Genomic DNA, 19,600 nt, shown 5'->3' with positions numbered 1-19,600 from the left:
AATTAAAACGACTACAACAACAAAAATCAATAAAAAAGACTACCATGATTGTTGATGAAAATCTCGTACTTGGATTCAGAAAGCTGAAACCAGAGCCGAAATGATGCAGGAGAAGTTTCTGGGGAACAGAAACCGGCGATATTTGAGACGACGGCGTGGAGAAGGAAATTAACAGCGGGACAAAACGAATAAGAAATTATGGGAGATGGAGAAGGAAATTAGCAGCGACAAAAACGACGCTGTTTTAGTTTCTTTTTTTATTTATCGTCATAAACAATTTAATAAATTTATATTGCGTTGAAATAATAAAATTTCTTTTGGTTCATTACTCGTTAGTGCACTTAAAATTTCTATCTCCAAATTCAATCCCCATTATGCTCAAATTTTTGCTTTTTTTTTAATATATATTTTCATTTATTCAACTTTTAATAAATTTGTAATACTAATAATAAGTTGAGTATCTCGAGAAGATCCTAGCCGCTCGTTGATTACACGTGTACGGCGCAGAGGTTTTTCCGATCAGCTATAAATAGTCCCGAAATTTCAGGTCAAACCTTACGTTTCCTGAATTTTTGGAGTTCGATCTGAAACCAGCTCGAACCCTTTCTGTAGGTCAGTCACTTTTCCTTATTCTTATTCTTCTTTCAAACATGGTAGTTTTCTTGTCTTCCCCCTCCAGTAGTGATACCATAGGTAGTGCGGGTCGGACCATAAGTAGTTCGCCACCCAAACCAAGCGATTCTGGGGAGGTCCTAGCTCGTAGGTTAGAGTCTGAGCTAAATGAAATAGAGAACTTTAGGTTCTCAGATGATGGAGAGGATAGTGATACCTCCACTTCGGGCCAAGGTCTGGAGTACCCTTCAAAGATGCCCGAGCACTATCTCGGACTCCTCCGTAAGGGGTTTAAAATTCCGAACGATATCCTTCTTAGGATTCCAGAGGAAGGGGAAAGAGCTGACAATCCCTCAGAGGGATGGGTCACTCTTTATTTAAAGATGTTTGAGTACGGCCTCAGACTTCCCCTTCATCCCTTTGCCCATGAGTTTTTAAACCGAACTGGACTGTCTCTTGCTCAAGTGGCCCCCAATGGGTGGGGTGTCATTTTTGCTTTAGCCATTCTTTTTTGGTTGCGAGCTCGGGACGAGGATGAGGTCGAGCTGCTAAGCGTTGACCAACTTCTTGGGTGTTTTGAGGCCAAGAGGATAGCTAAAAAACCAGGTCGGTACTATATGTGCGCGAGGAAGGGCGCGGGTGGCATAGTCAAGGGGCCGACCTCCATCAAGGGATGGGTAGGTAAATGGTTCTTTGCCTCAGGTGAATGGCTAGCAAATGACGAGTCAGGTCATCCCTTCTTTGATGTGCCTGTTAGGTTTGGGAACCTAGGTATGAGGTCGTTGCGTTTACCTCTTTAAATTTTTCCATTCTTCCCTTTTCATGTCTAACTTGAATCTTTTTTGTCTTGTGCAGTGTCGATCAAACCAATCCCTGAGCTTACACAAGCCTCTTTCGACACCCTCAAATTTTACAAAGATCACTTCCTTAGAGGTCGAAAGATCGGAACTTTGGTGACCGATAAGCTGCTTCTGGAATCTGGGTTGTTAGACTACAACCCCTTAGTGCGCCCGGTTGAAGCTTCAAGGCCAAATTCCGAGCACGGTAAGCCGTGCTCGATCTCGACTTCAATCTCAATTTTTTAAGTTTTCATTTCTAACTTTCCGTTTTATTCGTATTGCAGCCATGGTGTGTGGATTCACGAGCAGCGTGAAACGTAAGTCTAAGGGTCGTGCTCACGCCCTTAAGACAGTTCAAAGCTCTGATCCAGTGACTCCCGCTGTGGACCAACCTGCAGCTCAGGACCAGGCTGGGCCATCAACTGAAGTTCCAACTCCGGTGATCGACTTGGATTCTACTGGGGAGCGCTCCAGGGAGAAGCGCTCGAGGAGCGAGTCTGAAGCGTTGGACGTGTCACCTCTCCGCGAAGTGAGAGAGGGTTCTCCTTTGAAGAGAAGGAAGAAAAAGAAGAAAGCCACCTCCTTCTTGGAGGTTGGACCTCGTGGCCCCCTGCCCTCAAGCCACGCCGACCTGGTAGATGACTCGACAGCTCGGATGGGGGGGACATCCGACGTGAAGATGCGGTTTAGAACGGAACCGTCAAGCTCCGGGGTGAAAGACCAGGTGTCACGCGTCTCGGCTGCCTGCTTGGATCGCTGTCTCAGAAGAGCATCCAAGTTTGTAAGCGATCTTGGGTCCGTACTGCAACGGACAATCGATCATACTGTCGAGGTAAAATATACTTCTGAACTTTGTTTTTAATTTCTTAACTTGCGATTTAGTCTAACATATGTTTGCCTTCTGCGCTCTACAGGCGTTCACTGCCTCCATCCATTAAGCGATCATGATCAAAGCCGAGCTGGATGGAAGGGAGGCCTTGGCAGCGAAAGAGAGGGAGAATTCTTCTACTGCCTTGGAGGCTGTCACTACGCTCAAGGGCGAGCTGCTGAAGGCTCGGAGCGAGGTGAACATACTGAGGGCCGAGGTTGAAGCCAAGGCCGAGCTGCTGAAGAGGGAGGATGAGAGGCATAAGGCCCACCTCCGAGCTGCCCACGCCATCACCAAAGGGCTGGAGAAGGAAAAGTTCCAACTCCTTAAGGAGAAGGACGACATGCTCCAGGCCCTTGAAGGGAAGGACGCTGCAATTGGGCGTCTCAATGCTGAACTGAAGGCGGAGAATGAGCGCCTCGCCAACGGAGCACTCCTTGAAGCGGCCTTCAGGCAACACCCAGATTTTGATGGGTTTGCCAAAGACTTCAGCGATGCAGGCTTCAAATTTCTGATGAAGGGCATCACTGCTGACATGCCGCACCTCCAGGTCGACCTCGGCGATCTGAAGAAGAGGTACGCGGAGAAATGGGCTTCTGGGCCTAACAGCACTCCAGGTCCTGCATCCCTGGTGGACAAGTATGTTAGAGATCTAGACTCTGACTACTCCGACCTAGATGAAGACGAGGCCCCAAGTCAGGAGCCTACTGAGGTCGGCACTACCCAGAAGGGAGCTCCTTCTCAGCAGAACGGATCACAGGAGGTCAACCTTCTAAGCTCTCAAGGCGAGCTGTCCTCCCACCTCGGAAGTAGCTGAGGCTCTCTTTTCTTATTTCTTTTGTAAGTTTTTTGGGCAGAGCTGCAAGGTATATAAGCATTGGCTCTGTCCTTTTAATCAATGAAATCGTCTTTCTCCACTTCTGTTATTTTACTGCTTTTTCCTTAATCTTTTTAAACTTGCTTTTGTAAGCTGGAACTGATCTATGTATAATTTCCATGTCGCACCTCTTAACTCGTAAGTTTGAAGGATTGAGCGTGAGATACTTTTTCACATCGCACCCTTAAGGTTTGAATCTGAGTTTCTTTAATTGGTCCTTAATATTTCTCTTCGAACTCAGAAGTCCAGAAGATAATACTAAGCAACAATTTGAACTTCCTACATCGCACCTTTAACTTGAACGTTTAAAGGGTTGAATTTTTAGTCCATAATTAGTATTCACATCGCACCTCGAACCCGTAGGTTTAGAGGACCGAATTTCCCTTCAACATCGCACCTTTAACTTGAACGTTTAAAGGGTTGAATTTTTGGTTCGTAATTGATTTTGACATCGCACCTCGAACCCGTGGGTTCTGAGGATCGAATTTGATTAATTTTTGCCCTTACCTTGCCGATTTTAAGTCTTATGGGAGTCCGTGGCCCCATTTAATTTCTAATCGAACTCGGAGTTATGAAATTAAATCACTCCATTTATTAAAAGTTCCGCCCCTTGAAAATTTTTACAAGCCCCTTTTAGGACTATTTTGACATTTCAGGGGTAATAGCGCTTCAAGTGCTTCGCGTTCCATGGATACACAAACACTCTTCCTTCCAGGTCAGCTAGCATATAAGTTCCAGGTCGGACTATGCCTTTGACCTCGAACGGTCCCTCCCAACTTGGGTCAAGGGTGCCCACATGACTCTGGACTCTCTTTAAGACCAAATGTCCAACTTGAAAGCTTCGAGGTCAAACTCGGGCATTGTAATGTCTGGCCATTCTGTTCTGATACTCTGCTAGGCGCAGCTGAGCCATTTCCCTCTTTTCTTCCAATAAGTCCAGGTTAAGGAGTAGCTCTTCTTCGTTCTTCGCTGGCTCGTATTGCTCTACCCTGTCTGTTGGTATGCCGATCTCGACTGGTACAACAGCTTCGGAGCCAAAGGCTAGCGAGAACGGAGTTTCACCGGTTGACTCTCTCGGGGTGGTTCAATATGACCATAATACTTCAGGCAGCTCCTCGGCCCATCTTCCCTTTCTGGAATCCAGTCTTATCTTGAGGCCTCGTTTTATGATTTTGTTTATCGCCTCAACCTGCCCATTTGACTTTGGATGCGCAGGGGACGAGCTGAGGTGGCTTATGCCCAACTTTCTGCAAAAGTCCTTGAACTTTGCATTGTCGAATTGCTTTCCGTTGTCTGTCACAATGGCGTTCGGTATGCCGAAACGGCATACGATGCTTGACCATATAAAAGATGTGATCCTGGACTCCGTGATGTGGGATAACGCCTCGACCTCGGCCCACTTGGTGAAGTAGTCTACAGTGACAACAGCGAACTTGGTTTGCCCTTTGCCCAGGGGAAAAGGACCTATGATATCTACCCTACTGCGAGAATGGCCATGGGGCCGAGATGGGGGTATGCAGTTCGGGAGGTTGATGGATAATGTTTGCAAAGCACTGGCAGTTGTCGCAGGTTTTCACAAATTGACTTGCATCCTGTTCGACAGTGGGCCAATAGTACCCTTGTCGAACCACTTTGGCCGACAACAACCTAGCGCTTGACTGGTTTCCACACACTTCTTCATGGATTTCTCTAAGAATGTAAAGACCTTCTTCGGGAGTCACACACTTAAGCAGAGGCAGGGAGAAGCCACGTCGGTACAACGTTCCTTCTCAGAGTGTGAACCGAGCTGCTCTCCGTGCCATCTTCTTTTGCTCCTTCGGTTCTTGCGTTGGATTTCCTTTGATGAACTCCACGATTGGGTCCATCCAAGAGGGTGATGGAGTGTCAACCTCCATCACATCTGGCTCCAAGATTGAAGGGTTGTCCAAGATCTCGATCGGGACCGATCTAGCCAGGTCGGTCTCATATGCTGATGCCAATTTGGCTAAGGCATCCGCATTGGAGTTTTCAGATCTTGGAACTTGACCCACCTCGTAAGTCCCGAACTGGGCGATGTGCGATCTGACCTTGCTTAGATATTTTTCCATTCGGGGGTCCTTCGTTTGGTACTCCTCCTTAATCTGATTTACAATTAGTTGGGAGTCACTAAAGACCTTAATGTGGTTGGCCCCCAGTCCTTTGGCAACGCGCGGGCCTGCCAGGAGTGCTTCGTACTCGGCCTCATTATTTGAAGTCCGAAAGTTGAATCGCAGAGCGAACTCAAATCGCTCACCACCTGGTGTGAGCAAGGGAATTCCTGCCCCGCATCCCCTCTCATTGGAAGATCCATCAACGTAGATCATCCACGAGAGGTCGGACTCGGTCGACTGGGTCGGTGGGGTAAGCTCCGCGATGAAGTCCGCCACTGCTTGCCCTTTTAACGCGGTTCTTGGCCCGAACTGGATGTCGTACTTGCTCAATTCCAATGCCCACTTCATCAGACGCCCTGATGTTTCAGGCTTACTGAAGATATTCTTCAGGGGCAAGTTTGTAAGTACTATGACAGTGTGTGCTTGGAAGTACGGCCTAAGTCTTCGGGCCGAGGTGACTAAAGTGAGGGCCAACTTCTCCATTTGGGGATATCTGGTCTCGGCCTCAGTCATGGCCTTACTGGTGTAATAAACGGGACTTTGGCGCGCACCCTCCTGCTTGATCAGGGCCGAGCTGACGGCGCTATCAGATACTGCCAGGTACAAGTGGAGCTTCTCTTGGCAATAGTTTTGCGAGTAGAGGTGCTGAGCAGAGATAGTTTTTCAACTGCTCTAGTGCTTGCTCACACTCTACCGTCCATTCGAATGGTCCCTTCTTCCTAAGAACCTTGAAGAAAGGAAGGCACTTGTCCGTTGATCTTGACACGAATCTATTCAAGGCTGCAATCCTACCATTAAGGCACTGGAGCTGCTTTAGAGTCCTGGGTGCCTCCATCTCGAGCACGGCCTTTATCTTCTCTGGGTTAGCTTCGATCCCACGGTTGTTCACCATAAAACCAAGGAATTTTCCCGAAGAGACTCCAAAGGCACACTTGGTCGGATTGAGCTTCATTTGGTATTTGTGCAGTACTCCAAAGGCTTCGGTCAGATCGGAAAGATGCGACTTTGACTGCTTGCTCTTGACAAGCATGTCGTCCACATACACTTCCATATTCCGACCGATATACTTGGCGAACATTTTGTTCACCATCCTTTGGTAGGTCGCACCCGCATTCTTTAGGCCAAAAGACATCACTTTGTAACAGTACAGACCTTGGTCTGTTATGAACGCGGTATGATCTTGGTCTGGTAAGTGCATTTTAATTTGATTGTATCCAGAGTAGGCGTCCATGAAAATGAGTAGCTCGTGCCCGGCCGTTGCATCCACGAGCTGGTCGATCCTCGGAAGGGGGAAGCAATCTTTTGGGCATGCTTTATTTAAATTCGTGAAGTCCACGCACAATCTCCACTTCCCGTTGGACTTTTGAACTAATACAACGTTAGAGAGCCACTCAGGATACAAAATTTCTCGTATATATTCAGCTTTTAAAAGTTTGTTTACTTCTTCAACAATTACATCACTCCTCTCCTTATTTACAGGTCTTCTTTTTTGCTTTACAGGTCGGAATGATGGGTCTATGTTGAGACGATGCACCATAACCTTTGGGTCGATGCCAGACATGTCCTCGTGAGACCATGAAAAGACGTTCGAGTTGGACCTGAGGAAGTTGATCAGTTCTTCCCTGTCAGTGGCCCCCAGCTTGGTTCCTATGCTTATTTGTTTTTCAGGGCTAAGCAAGGGAACGAGCTCGAGCTCCTCTGTTGGTGGGGAGAACTGCCTTTTGCTTACCCTCGGAAGGTCGTCTTGACTAGTTTGCTCTTCCAGGGCACATACTGACGACCCTTTGAGCGCGGATGCGTAACGCTCCCTTGAAGTCTTTTGCTCACCTCGGACCGTGCTGACTCCATTAGGGGTTGAATACTTCATGACTTGATGCAGTGTGGAAGGGACGGTCCGGAATGAGTGGATGATAGGTCTCCCAAAGATGGCGTTGTAAGCCGACCTGCCATCGATCACTACAAACTCAGCCATCTGCGTTACTTGGGTAGCATCTTGTCCGATCGTGACCGGCAGGTCAATACACCCTTCTGGGGAGACCGATTCTCCAGAGAATCCAACCAACGGTGTTGAACTTTTTTTCAGCCGTGACCTGGTCCACCCCAATGCTAGATATGTTGGGAGGGACAAGATATTGGCAATGCTCGTTTTTCCTTCCCCACGAGTATAGCATGATGAGCCCAAGTTACAGCAACACCGGATGAAAGGAGAATATGGGTATTAAGAAAAGGGATTTCCCGAGGATCTAAAACCCCAATCCCTTTTGGGGGCCAAATACCTCTGATCTCTACCGTAGGTGCCAAAGAAGAATGAAACAAGCAAAAAGCCAAGTTTGCTTATGATTGTTGCATGTGATTTAAGAGATATAAATTGTTAAGTTTGCTTGGGGACAAGCAAAGAGCCAAGTTTGGCGGTGTGATTTCCCTTGTTCATAAGGGTAAAAAGAAGCTAAATGTGTGCTGTTTTCTAATGTTTTAAACTCGGAAACCGTATTTTAAGCTTATTATAGTATCCAAAACCTTTCATTTTAAGTTATCTTAGGTTATACATGCACATAGGACGTTTTTACATTATTTAGAGTTGATTTCTAACGAAAATTACACTTTTGTGCAGAAAAATTTCGAGCTAGGCGCATGACGCCTTCCCCAATCCCGAGATTGCCCTTAATGTAAAACGCACGTTTTGGTGTGATTTGAAGCCTTCAAAAGCTCTACCACGTGTCTTACATACATTAAAGGTTGCCAATTCAACAACTACCTAACCAAAAGGTGTTTGAAATGGATGACTCTCCACAAAGCTCTCAACCTCCTAACCACCTTGAAGTCCCTATAAATTCAACATTTCATTCTCTTCATTCATCATCCCAGAGTGATCATTTCAGCTTTAGACATTTACTTCTCAGCTTGTTTTTGTTTTCCTTTTAAGTTTTTGAGTTGTTACTGTTTTAACCTTACTTATTTCAAGTTTTCCCTTTATTTTCCAACTTATTATTCTTCAATTGTAAATTTTAGTCTTGTTTAATTAAAATTCCAGCAAGTTCTTTGTTACTCTTATCTCTCTCATTCTCATTACGAAGTTGTAATCACACAACCTTGTGGAATTGACTGAGTATTGCTCCCCAATCTTGAAAGAGAACGGGTTAGGGTCATTCGGGTTACAACTTCATAATTTCCAGCTTGTTTTAATTTTACTCATCCTTTGATTATGTCGTCTACTTCCATGAACATTAAATTTTGTTTTTCCTTTATCATCATGAGCTAAATTTATTTTTCCCAAGCCCAGTTATGGATAGTTAGTTAAAGTTTTTTTTTTTTAAATCCAACGAGGCAAAAGGCATTTTTCTCCTATTTTATCACTTAAAGTTGTTTCCATAAGTTGGAACTTGATTTGGCCAACTAATGTCTTAACCAAACATCAATACTGAAAGGGTTGATACGTTTTCACAACTTTACTGATTTAACTTTAGAGAGGAATACTTTAGACATAAAGATTTCGCTCGGGTAGCCTAGACATAGGACCTCGACCTAAGGTTACGGTTGGTTCTTACTAAATTAAGTTCTTTTTTCTAATAGACATATTAGGAATGGACTTAAACCTTCAAAATCACTTAGACATAAGAAGATGGCGAAGTAAACCCGAATAAAATTTATGAGAGCCGCCGGCACCTAGTTGAAAAAAGTTTGTGTATTGTTAGCTAATTTGAAGTAACTGGGCTGGGTTTATTGCATTGAGTTTTTAAATATCAAAACCAACATTGTCCTTATTATTTGTCATCCCAAATCCAATTACAAAGTCTCCGATCATTAACATTTCCTATAAAAAGACTTCATTTGTCCCTGAGGATCGATACTCGGAATACTCGTTCCGTTTTTACTACTTGTGACGGGTGTACACTTGCGCTCTCATTTATTTTGAATTAAAAAAAAAACCCAAACAACTTTATGGGCTCAAACAAGCACCTCATGCTTGGTTTGAGAAATTCTCCACAGTTGTTACTTCACTCGGTTTTATCTATAGTCATCATGATTCCGACAAGTGTAGGTCGTATTTTGTTGTCATTGTATGTTGATGACATGGTCATTACTGGTGATAATTATGATGGAATAGAATCTTTAAAGTCTGATCTCTCTCGTTGTTTTGCTATGAAAGACTTAGGCATGCTATGCTACTTTCTTGGTATTGAGGTCGATTATTCTCCAAAAGGTTATCTCTTATCTCAGTCAAAGTATATAGCTGATTTGTTTGATCATACGCATCTCACTGACAACAGGACTGTTGATACTTCTTTAGAGCCCAATGCCTGATATTCTTCGTCGGATCGTGTTCCTTTGTTAGATTCCAGTTTGTATCGTACTATTGTTGGTAGTTTGGTCTATCTAACTGTGACTCGTCCAGACATTGCACACGATGTTCATGTAGTTAGTCAGTTTGTCACTACTCCTACTACAGTTCATTGGTCTACTGTTCTTCGTATTCTCAGGTATCTTCGAGGCACTCAGTTTCAGAGCCTCTTGTTTTCCTCCATGTCATCTTTAGAGTTGCACGTTTACTCTGATGTTGATTGGGTTGGTGATCCTACTGATCGCAAGTCAACCATTGGATTTTGTATTTTCCTTGGTGATTCACTTATTTCATGGAAGAGTAAGAAACAATATGTTATTTACCGATCTTCTACAGATGAGTATCGTGTCATAGCCTCGACTACTTGTGAAATTGTTTTGTTACGTTGGCTACTTGCATATATGAGCGTTTATCTTTGTCATCCTACTCTCTTACATTGTGACAACCATAGTGCCATTCAAATTGCGCGCAATTCATTTGTCATAAGCGAACCAAGCATATTAAGATTGATTGTCATGTATGTCACTCACCATCATCTCCAACATGGCTCTATTACATTGTCTTTTGTTATTTATTTGACAAACTCTCAATGCCTATCGCTGTAGCATCGTGAGTTTGCGGGGAAATGTTAGCATTAATATTTTTGTTATTATTATTATTTGTCTTTGAGGTAGATTAATATTTTCTTATTTAGGCTTAACGACTTATATAAGCATCATCCTGTATTCGAATACTATTCAATTGTTAATAAATCAAACCCTAATTTTATCTCCTTATGTTTTCAGTAAACAAAAGGAAATCAATCATCTTCCCCAATATTCACTCTTGAAACTCGCTATAAAATTGTTCCATTCAATTTTAACTAAACGTTTCTGCTTTCAGTTTTACCAGAAATGGCGGCGGAAATATTTTATTCCTCCTCTTTGACGGGTGGAATTATGCAATTTCAACTAAGATTGCATAAATCCAAGACTTTCTTGATTTTCTTCCAACGATGCGGCGTGATGGCTTCTTCGCCGATCTAAAACTTGCGAAAATTAATCCTAAAGATTTCACTATTAATACGACAAAACCATTATCATAAAAGCCCTCTCCACAGAATGACAAACGAAAAAAAAGAAGATAACTTTGGTTAATTTTATGGTAGGGTTCGATCTAGCATTTTCTAAATCTCATACTAGGATTTCATCATAAATCCCGTGATAAAAAGACAAGATTCGTGATAATTTCGATTTTCTTTAACAGTGACTTTTGCCCTAAATCTTGAAGAAGGGGAAGTTTGAGATGTTTTTAGAAAAATAGATCTCGAGATTACGAGCTTGGATTTTCAAATTTGAGATTTTTTTTTATATAAATTAAGAGTTAGAAAATTTGAGGATATTTTTGTACTACTAGTATTTTAGACGTGCAAATAGTTCATTTTTTCTATTTAAGAAAATACGTTATTTTATAATATTATTGGGGTAAAACTCGAACAAGACGCGTGGCCGCTTCCCAACGGATTCGGGACCAAGTACGGTCACTTCCCACAAGGTAGTATCGCCAAGTAGGACACAGGTCCACCCATTAAAAATTTAATCTAAATATATTATTTAAAAATTAAAATATAATTTACTATAAAATTCGATGATAATTGATTTTCGGTCAGAAAATGATTTTACATAAAAGCCCTGACATTATAATATTATATTTCACGCGATAAGCCGGATAAGGAGCGGGGGGACGTGGACGGACGATACCATCATCTGTGTCAGTTTTCTGCCCATTCTTCAAAATTCCTCTCTGAATATGGCATCAGCCTCCATCATTTCCGAGCTCCACCTGTCGGAAACCTAAGAGGAAAGCCATTTCTCCGGCGATCTTCTGTCGAAGGTCTTCCCAATTCGGCCTCCGGCGGGAAATTTTGAAAGGGTTGTCGCTGTTTCCTCTTTCGCTCCCTCTTTTCGAATCGATAATTCCACTTCCTTCTGAATCGAAGGAGGTCGAAGTTGGCTCCTATCTCCCGCCCTCACAGTCAGACCCTTCTTTTGTGTTCTTCAAAGCTTCCCCATCCGACACCCCGGCTCTTCGTGCAGGTATTATGACTTATTTCTGTATTGTTCTTCCAATAATCGAATTGGGAATGGGGGCAATGCGTGTTTTTCAGAACTCAGTTTTAGTTTGTGGAGCTAAGTGTTCAACTATTTTGAGAAGGCGCAAACCGAAATTGCGCAAGGGGATTCTTTAAGTTTCTTGGCCGGAAATAATTTTATAATGTTCCGTTTCGCTCATGATTGATTCTTCGGCTTGCCTTCGAGGTTCAAACTCGAATTGTGAACCGATCGAGAGAATCCAAGACATTTTGGTTGATTGTAGTGGTTAATTGCTCATCTGAACTTAGTTGGAAAGCTGTCTGTGAGATTTGGTTGTTGATCAGTTTAGCATCCATAACTTTGAGGTGGTTTATGTTTATGGCATAGCTAACAGTAGTTACTCCTTGAATTAGTTAGTTCATTTGAGAACTGGTGTTTTAGTTTGCATTAGTTGAGTTAGCAAGGGTGTGAGAAAGTTCTTTAAAAATTGAAGCGGAGTGAACTTTAATCTTGGGAGTGTGTTCTTGAGTCTTATAGCGAGTTCTCTGGTTGGATGTAGGGATGGCTGAGGAAGAAATAATGGGGCAACTGCCCCTTCTTAGTTCACCTTAGATTAAGAAAATAAAAGAAAAATGTTGAGATTTTAAAGTTCTCTCTAGTTTCACATGCACTAAAATTTATAGAATTGGTAGATTATAGGTAAAAAAAGGTTAAAATGTAAAATGTTGCCACTTCCCGAGAAAATTTATGGTTTACCCCTGGTTAGATGTAAAAATAAAATGTTGTCCAAGACTTGAAAAGTTCTCTCCAAATGATATGACATCTCTATTGTTTAACGAACTTAGGATGGTACATGAAGATATCTTTTTGGTAGATTGTTTATTGTCCCAGTAGAAGTGTAGAACTGTATAGATAGAGGCTCTCAAGGGCTAAAAAAAGAACCAAACACCATTAGTTTCCATGAGTTTAAAAATTTCCTGAGGATTCTGAAGATCAAACTGGCTGTGAACTCATTATGTCGATTACGTATTGTTATGCCACCTGAGATCTATGCAAGGTTAAATGAATTCATTTCAACCATATCTATCCTAAGAAGTAGAAACAATAGATCCTTCCCACTGAGACAAATGCAAATAGGTTTTAGATAATGGTGAGAGGTTACCACTAGTTTTTCTGTTAGTTTCAGTTGTGAGAGATTGCATCCAATTATATACTTTTGTTACCTTGATGTATTACTATGCATTTTGCATCTGAAATTAAGAAAGCACTTGCTATATAGGATAGATGCACGAAGCATATTATTGGTTATATTTTTCTTTATTGTCACCATCTTCTAAGTTGTTAAATGTTACATGCTAATGATACTTGAGATTTAGTTCTTCGCAGGAAATGTGCAACCATACCAATTCATTCTGCCCCCAACTTGGAAACAAACTCGTGTAGCAAATATTTTATCTGGTAATTACTGTCAACCGAAGTGTGCAGAGCCATGGGTAGAGGTAAAATTTGAAGATGACAAACAAGGGAAAATCCAGGTAGTGGCTTCCCCTTTGATTCGTCTTACTAATAAGCCTAATGCTACAATTGAAGACATAGGTAGCCCTGAGAAGGTGATCGCTTCGCTTGGCCCTTTCGTTACTGGAAATTCATACGACCCAGAAGAGCTCCTTGAAGCATCAGTTGAGAAACTCGGTGATCAGACGGTATGATCCTCTCGTGACTCGTAGATTCTAATTTTTTGTTTTATAAATAATCCTTCTTTGAGTACAATAAAGCTGTAGATATAACTTGGAGATGTGAGATTTGCGTACTCCCACTCTAGTATAGCATAGGTTAAGTAATACTTTTAATTCCTATACTTTAACCTAAGATTTATTTTACTCCTTGTGCTTTTAAAAGCTTTGTTATCATCCCTGCTTACCTGATGTCCCTACCATTAGCAAGACATAACAAAAACCCAATGTGAGTAGTTATTTGTAGTTGTGCTCGAAAACGAGTCATAGAAAACAAATATATGTTAGTTATGTTATTGCACTCCAAAACGAGATTAGCCAGCCCTTTCAACTTTTTAATCAAAATAATGTTTATGTTAGAGAATATGACCCGATCTCTATTACTCCTCTCAAGGACATCTAGCAAGCTTTAATCAAAATACAAGAATGATAAGAAAACTTTTAAAACCATATCAACCAAAGTTGAAACTTAAATTAAAGCTAAGAACTAAATTATTTTAACCAATAGTATATAGCGGATTCTGTCGGGAAAAAAAAAAGTATATATGTAGCGGATTCTTTTGGTTTAGATTTATGTGCCTAGTTCCTTCATAAGTACATCCCCAATTTAGATCAACTTCATTTGAACTCTTGCTGAACTATCTATCTAGCTAGGACTCCACTTCTTCCATAGCAGCTTTGAAGCTTGCATGTGGCTGCCATCATTCTAACTTCTAACATTTCTCAGTTTCTCTTAGTGAAACTGAAGATAGTTAAGGCATTGTTGGTCATTTGATAACGGTTTCATTTGTAGTTTTTTTTGTTTTGAAAAATTTGTGCTTGTTTTCTCACCATTTCTTTAGTATGCTTTTTCTCCTTTATTCAAAATTACGTTTGAATTCTGAGTTAAAATTCAGAAGCAAGTAGGTAATAAGACTTGCAAAACCACATAGGAACTATAAATATAGTTATCAAATAGGTCTAAGTTACTTTTAGGTGCATTGTGTTACATATCAGTTTCAGAAGTTTGATGGTAAAAACTTATTAGAGCGTTGTTTTACGACGTTTATGCAGTACTACAAATACACACTTGAGACTCCCTATGCTCTGACGGGGACACACAATCTAGCTAAGGCAACGGCAAAAGGAAGCACAGTTGTCTTGTTTGTGGCTAGTGCAAATGATAAACAATGGCCGGCATCTGAGAAAATTCTGAGAACCATGCTCGATTCTTTCCAGCTGTAATTTCTCAACACAAATTGCAATTGAGATTATATTTGATAGTATATGTTCTGGAGAAAATTCTTCGCTTCACAGATACTGAAGAATGAATATATATTGAGTTTAGCATTCCTGTTGCGGAATATCATTCTTTGACATTCTTAGTAAAACAAAAAATCTAGAAGATCTCATTTTTTATTATTATTTTTTTTAAATAATGGGGAGTAGAGCTTTCCTCTCATATACTTAAGAAGGGAGTCCGTGTCTGTCCGGATTGAGAGGCATCAAGAATTTTTGGTATTAAGCTCATCGGGAGGTTTGAAGACTTCTAAGTTAGACACATTAATAGTTTTTAAAGATCATTTTAATAGTATAGATCTAATACTTATTATAAATGTATCATACACTTGTTAATTATAATAAATATACTTTTTTTTAATATCCATGAGTGTTTTATGGGTGCATCTCTCTCACGGGTTAACTGTTTGACCCTAATTTATTCTTAGGTAGGTGGTCATCGTGAGATTTGAATCCATTTCCTCTAAATTCTTACGATTAAGCTCGACCCTTTTGAACCCATGAGTCATTGGTAAAACATAATAAATAGACATAATAGTAATATATGTCGTCATAATAATAAAATATGAGGATAAAATGCATAACACACATTTTTTTAAGCATCGAGATTTTTAAACTTATTAACTTAGCATTACCTTCTAATTAAAAATGCTATATACTTAAAAAAATTGTATATTTTATAAAATGATATGTCATTGTGTTTGTGTTGTGTTATATCTGTATCTCGTGTTCGTAGCTTATGAGACTTGATTTTGAAAAATAAATACACTAAAAGTAAGATTGATAATTTTAAAATATTGAGTACATAATTGAAAAAATTGACACCTTAAAAGCAAAAAATTGAAAGCTGAATTGATTAAGGACTTAGATCAATAAAAATCAACCTACAAAAATGAACATTTGACAATTTTTATCAATTAAGGACAGGAATTGAGAAAACCAATACATTAAATGTAAAATTGATATTTTGTGTAACTTAAGGATACAATTGAAATTTTGTTAACAGATTAGAGATTAATTATATACATAGCCATTGTTACATAACTACAGAATTAGTACATGAACGACACTTGTGATGCCATTTTCACCTATGTTTCCTAAAATCTAAGACCATTTTGAAAGCGAGTTTAAGTTTTATTTTAACCGTCATGATTCAAATCTTAACCAACTTGAAAAACAAAATCTTGGTTTTTTAAAATTAATTTGTTTTTATTTTAAATATTTGGTCAGGATTTAAAGAAAATTTTTAATTTAATATATATTTTTTTTCTTGAGTAGGAGATTCGAACTCATATGCTAATTGTCGTTGAAAAAAAAAACGGGTTGAGTTGGACCCTTAGATGTTGGGTTTGGATTGAATTATTATTTTTTGGTTCGGTTCACTGGTTCGAGTGTATCTAAAGATTAACAAAAAAATATATACATATATATAGGTTTATTTATTATTATTATTATTAATTTTTTTTTTTATGTTTTAGCATTTTAGGATTTTGTTTTGCGCCGGTTTCACTTTCACTTCATCTCTCTCAGTAGCTGTTTCTCTTCCTCTCGCCCATCGTCGCCAGTAGAAGTAAGTCGACCGGCCGTCCGCCCGTATTCTGTACTTGTTGCTGTGCGCCGTCATCCATCGTCGTCCGCGCTACTGTCTTCCACCGTCCGTCGTTGCTCTGCTGTCTTCTGCCGTCGACTTCTGTCTTCCGTCGCCGCTGGTTGGCTCGCTGTAGAGAGGTAGTTCTTAGGAGCTAATTTCTGTAAAAGTATTTGCCCGATTTTGAATGTGGGGGCCTTAGTACCATTTTCGTGTTTTTGCATCAAATTTCTTGTTGTTTGGGTTCTTATTCATGTGCGTAGCATTAGATTTTCAAAATTCCTGTATTTTTTCCGCAGGCTTTTTGTTATGATTTTGCAAAAGGGTAGACTTTTGATTTATTGAGTAAATTAACTATATTTATTGTGATAATGGTACTCATAGGACAGAATTGAATGTTCACAAAGTGATTTCATCTGTCTTTTTAGTTTTGTTAAATCTGTGTAACTACTTGCAAAATATTCTTAGATGGATCCTTGTTTAGTTTTGTTTTTGCTTTGTTAGTGTTGTTAAATCAATAGCTATACATTTTTTTGGTTTTGTTAAATCAGCAGCCATTTAATTCGACCGGTTCCCATATATGGCCGACTCGTCCCAAAAACCCTCCTAACCCGACTTAACCAAACTCAATCTGTAAACACCTTAATTATCACACAAATAGAATTCTTATAATTACGAAGTATAAACTTAGTAGATATATTTGATCAAAGAAAAAAAATAAACAATAAACTCAACTTATTATTAGTATTACAAATTTATTAAAAGTTGAATAAATGAAAATATATATTAAATGAAAATGCTAGATCGAACGCTACCATAAAATTAACCAAAGTTATCTTCTTTTTTTTCATTTGTCATTCTGTGGAGAGGGCTTTTATGATAATGGTTTTGTCGTATTAATAGTGAAATCTTTAGGATTAATTTTCGCAAGTTTTAGATCGGCGAAGAAGCCATCACGCCGCATCGTTGGAAGAAAATCAAGAAAGTCTTGGATTTATGCAATCTTAGTTGAAATTGCATAATTCCACCCGTCAAAGAGGAGGAATAAAATATTTCCGCCGCCATTTCTGGTAAAACTGAAAGCAGAAACGTTTAGTTAAAATTGAATGGAACAATTTTATAGCGAGTTTCAAGAGTGAATATTGGGGAAGATGATTGATTTCCTTTTGTTTACTGAAAACATAAGGAGATAAAATTAGGGTTTGATTTATTAACAATTGAATAGTATTCGAATACAGGATGATGCTTATATAAGTCGTTAAGCCTAAATAAGAAAATATTAATCTACCTCAAAGACAAATAATAATAATAACAAAAATATTAATGCTAACATTTCCCCGCAAACTCACGATGCTACAGCGATAGGCATTGAGAGTTTGTCAAATAAATAACAAAAGACAATGTAATAGAGCCATGTTGGAGATGATGGTGAGTGACATACATGACAATCAATCTTAATATGCTTGGTTCGCTTATGAAAAATGAATTGCGCGCAATTTGAATGGCACTATGGTTGTCACAATGTAAGAGAGTAGGATGACAAAGATAAACGCTCATATATGCAAGTAGCCAACGTAACAAAACAATTTCACAAGTAGTCGAGGCTATGACACGATACTCATCTGTAGAAGATCGGTAAATAACATATTGTTTCTTACTCTTCCATGAAATAAGTGAATCATCAAGGAAAATACAAAATCCAATGGTTGACTTGCGATCAGTAGGATCACCAACCCAATCAACATCAGAGTAAACGTGCAACTCTAAAGATGACATGGAGGAAAACAAGAGGCTCTGAAACTGAGTGCCTCGAAGATACCTGAGAATACGAAGAACAGTAGACCAATGAACTGTAGTAGGAGTAGTGACAAACTGACTAACTACATGAACATCGTGTGCAATGTCTGGACGAGTCACAGTTAGATAGACCAAACTACCAACAATAGTACGATACAAACTGGAATCTAACAAAGGAACACGATCCGACGAAGAATATCAGGCATTGGGCTCTAAAGAAGTATCAACAGTCCTGTTGTCAGTGAGATGCGTATGATCAAACAAATCAGCTATATACTTTGACTGAGATAAGAGATAACCTTTTGGAGAATAAGCGACCTCAATACCAAGAAAGTAGCATAGCATGCCTAAGTCTTTCAAACAAGCTGAGAAGTAAATGTCTAAAGCTGAAATGATCACTCTGGGATGATGAATGAAGAGAATGAAATGTTGAATTTATAGGGACTTCAAGGTGGTTAGGAGGTTGAGAGCTTTGTGGAGAGCCATCCATTTCAAACACCTTTTGGTTAGGTAGTTGTTGAATTGGCAACCTTTAATGTATGTAAGACACGTGGTAGAGCTTTTGAAGGCTTCAAATCACACCAAAACGTGCGTTTTACATTAAGGGCAATCTCGGGATTGGGAAAGGCGTCAGGCGCCTAGCTCGAAATTTTTCTGCACAAAAGTGTAATTTTCGTTAGAAATCAACTCTAAATAATGTAAAAACGTCCTATGTGCATGTATAACCTAAGATAACTTAAAATGAAAGGTTTTGGATACTATAATAAGCTTAAAATACGGTTTCCGAGTTTAAAACATTAGAAAACAGCACACATTTAGCTTCTTTTTACCCTTATGAACAAGGGAAATCACACCGCCAAACTTGGCTCTTTGCTTGTCCCCAAGCAAACTTAACAATTTGTATCTCTTAAATCACATGCAACAATCATAAGCAAACTTGGCTTTTTGCTTGTTTCATTCTTCTTTGGCACCTACGGTAGAGATCAGAGGTATTTGGCCCCCAAAAGGGATTGGGGTTTTAGATCCTCGGGAAATCCCTTTTCTTAATACCCATATTCTCCTTTCATCCGGAGTTGCTGTAACTTGGGCTCATCATGCTATACTCGCGGGGAAGGAAAAACGAGCATTGCCAATATCTTGTCCCTCCCAACATATCTAGCATTGGGGTGGACCAGGTCACGGCTGAAAAAAAGTCCAACACCCTTGGTTGGATTCTCTGGAGAATCGGTCTCCCCAGAAGGGTGTATTGACCTGCCGGTCACGATCGGACAAGATGCTACCCAAGTAACGCAGATGGCTGAGTTTGTAGTGATCGATGGCAGGTCGGCTTACAACGCCATCTTCGGGAGACCTATCATCCACTCATTCCGGGCCGTCCCTTCCACACTGCATCAAGTCATGAAGTATTCAACCCATAATGGAGTCGGCACGGTCCGAGGTGAGCAAAAGACTTCAAGGGAGCGTTACG

At 40.1% G+C, this 19,600-nt stretch overlaps 1 protein-coding gene across 1 annotated transcript; it reads left to right on the top strand.

The window, feature by feature from the left end:
• Nucleotides 1-9,396: 9,396 nt before the first annotated feature.
• LOC148212438 (psbP domain-containing protein 6, chloroplastic-like) lies at nt 9,397-14,812 on the top strand. Its single transcript, XM_088122224.1, has 5 exons — nt 9,397-9,526; nt 9,659-9,964; nt 11,452-11,739; nt 13,123-13,439; nt 14,523-14,812. The coding sequence occupies exons 1-5, from the start codon at nt 9,397-9,399 to the stop codon at nt 14,691-14,693; spliced, it is 1,212 nt and encodes a 403-aa protein (XP_087978350.1). The 3' UTR covers nt 14,694-14,812.
• The last annotated feature ends 4,788 nt before the right edge of the window (nt 14,813-19,600 follow it).

This window comes from Momordica charantia (genome assembly GCF_013281855.1).
Source record: "Momordica charantia cultivar OHB3-1 chromosome 3 unlocalized genomic scaffold, Mcharantia_2.0 BLBB01000003.1, whole genome shotgun sequence".
Lineage (NCBI taxonomy): Eukaryota > Viridiplantae > Streptophyta > Magnoliopsida > Cucurbitales > Cucurbitaceae > Momordica > Momordica charantia.
The sequence above is the reverse complement of the archived record's forward strand: the minus strand, read 5'-3'. Positions and strand labels throughout refer to the sequence as shown.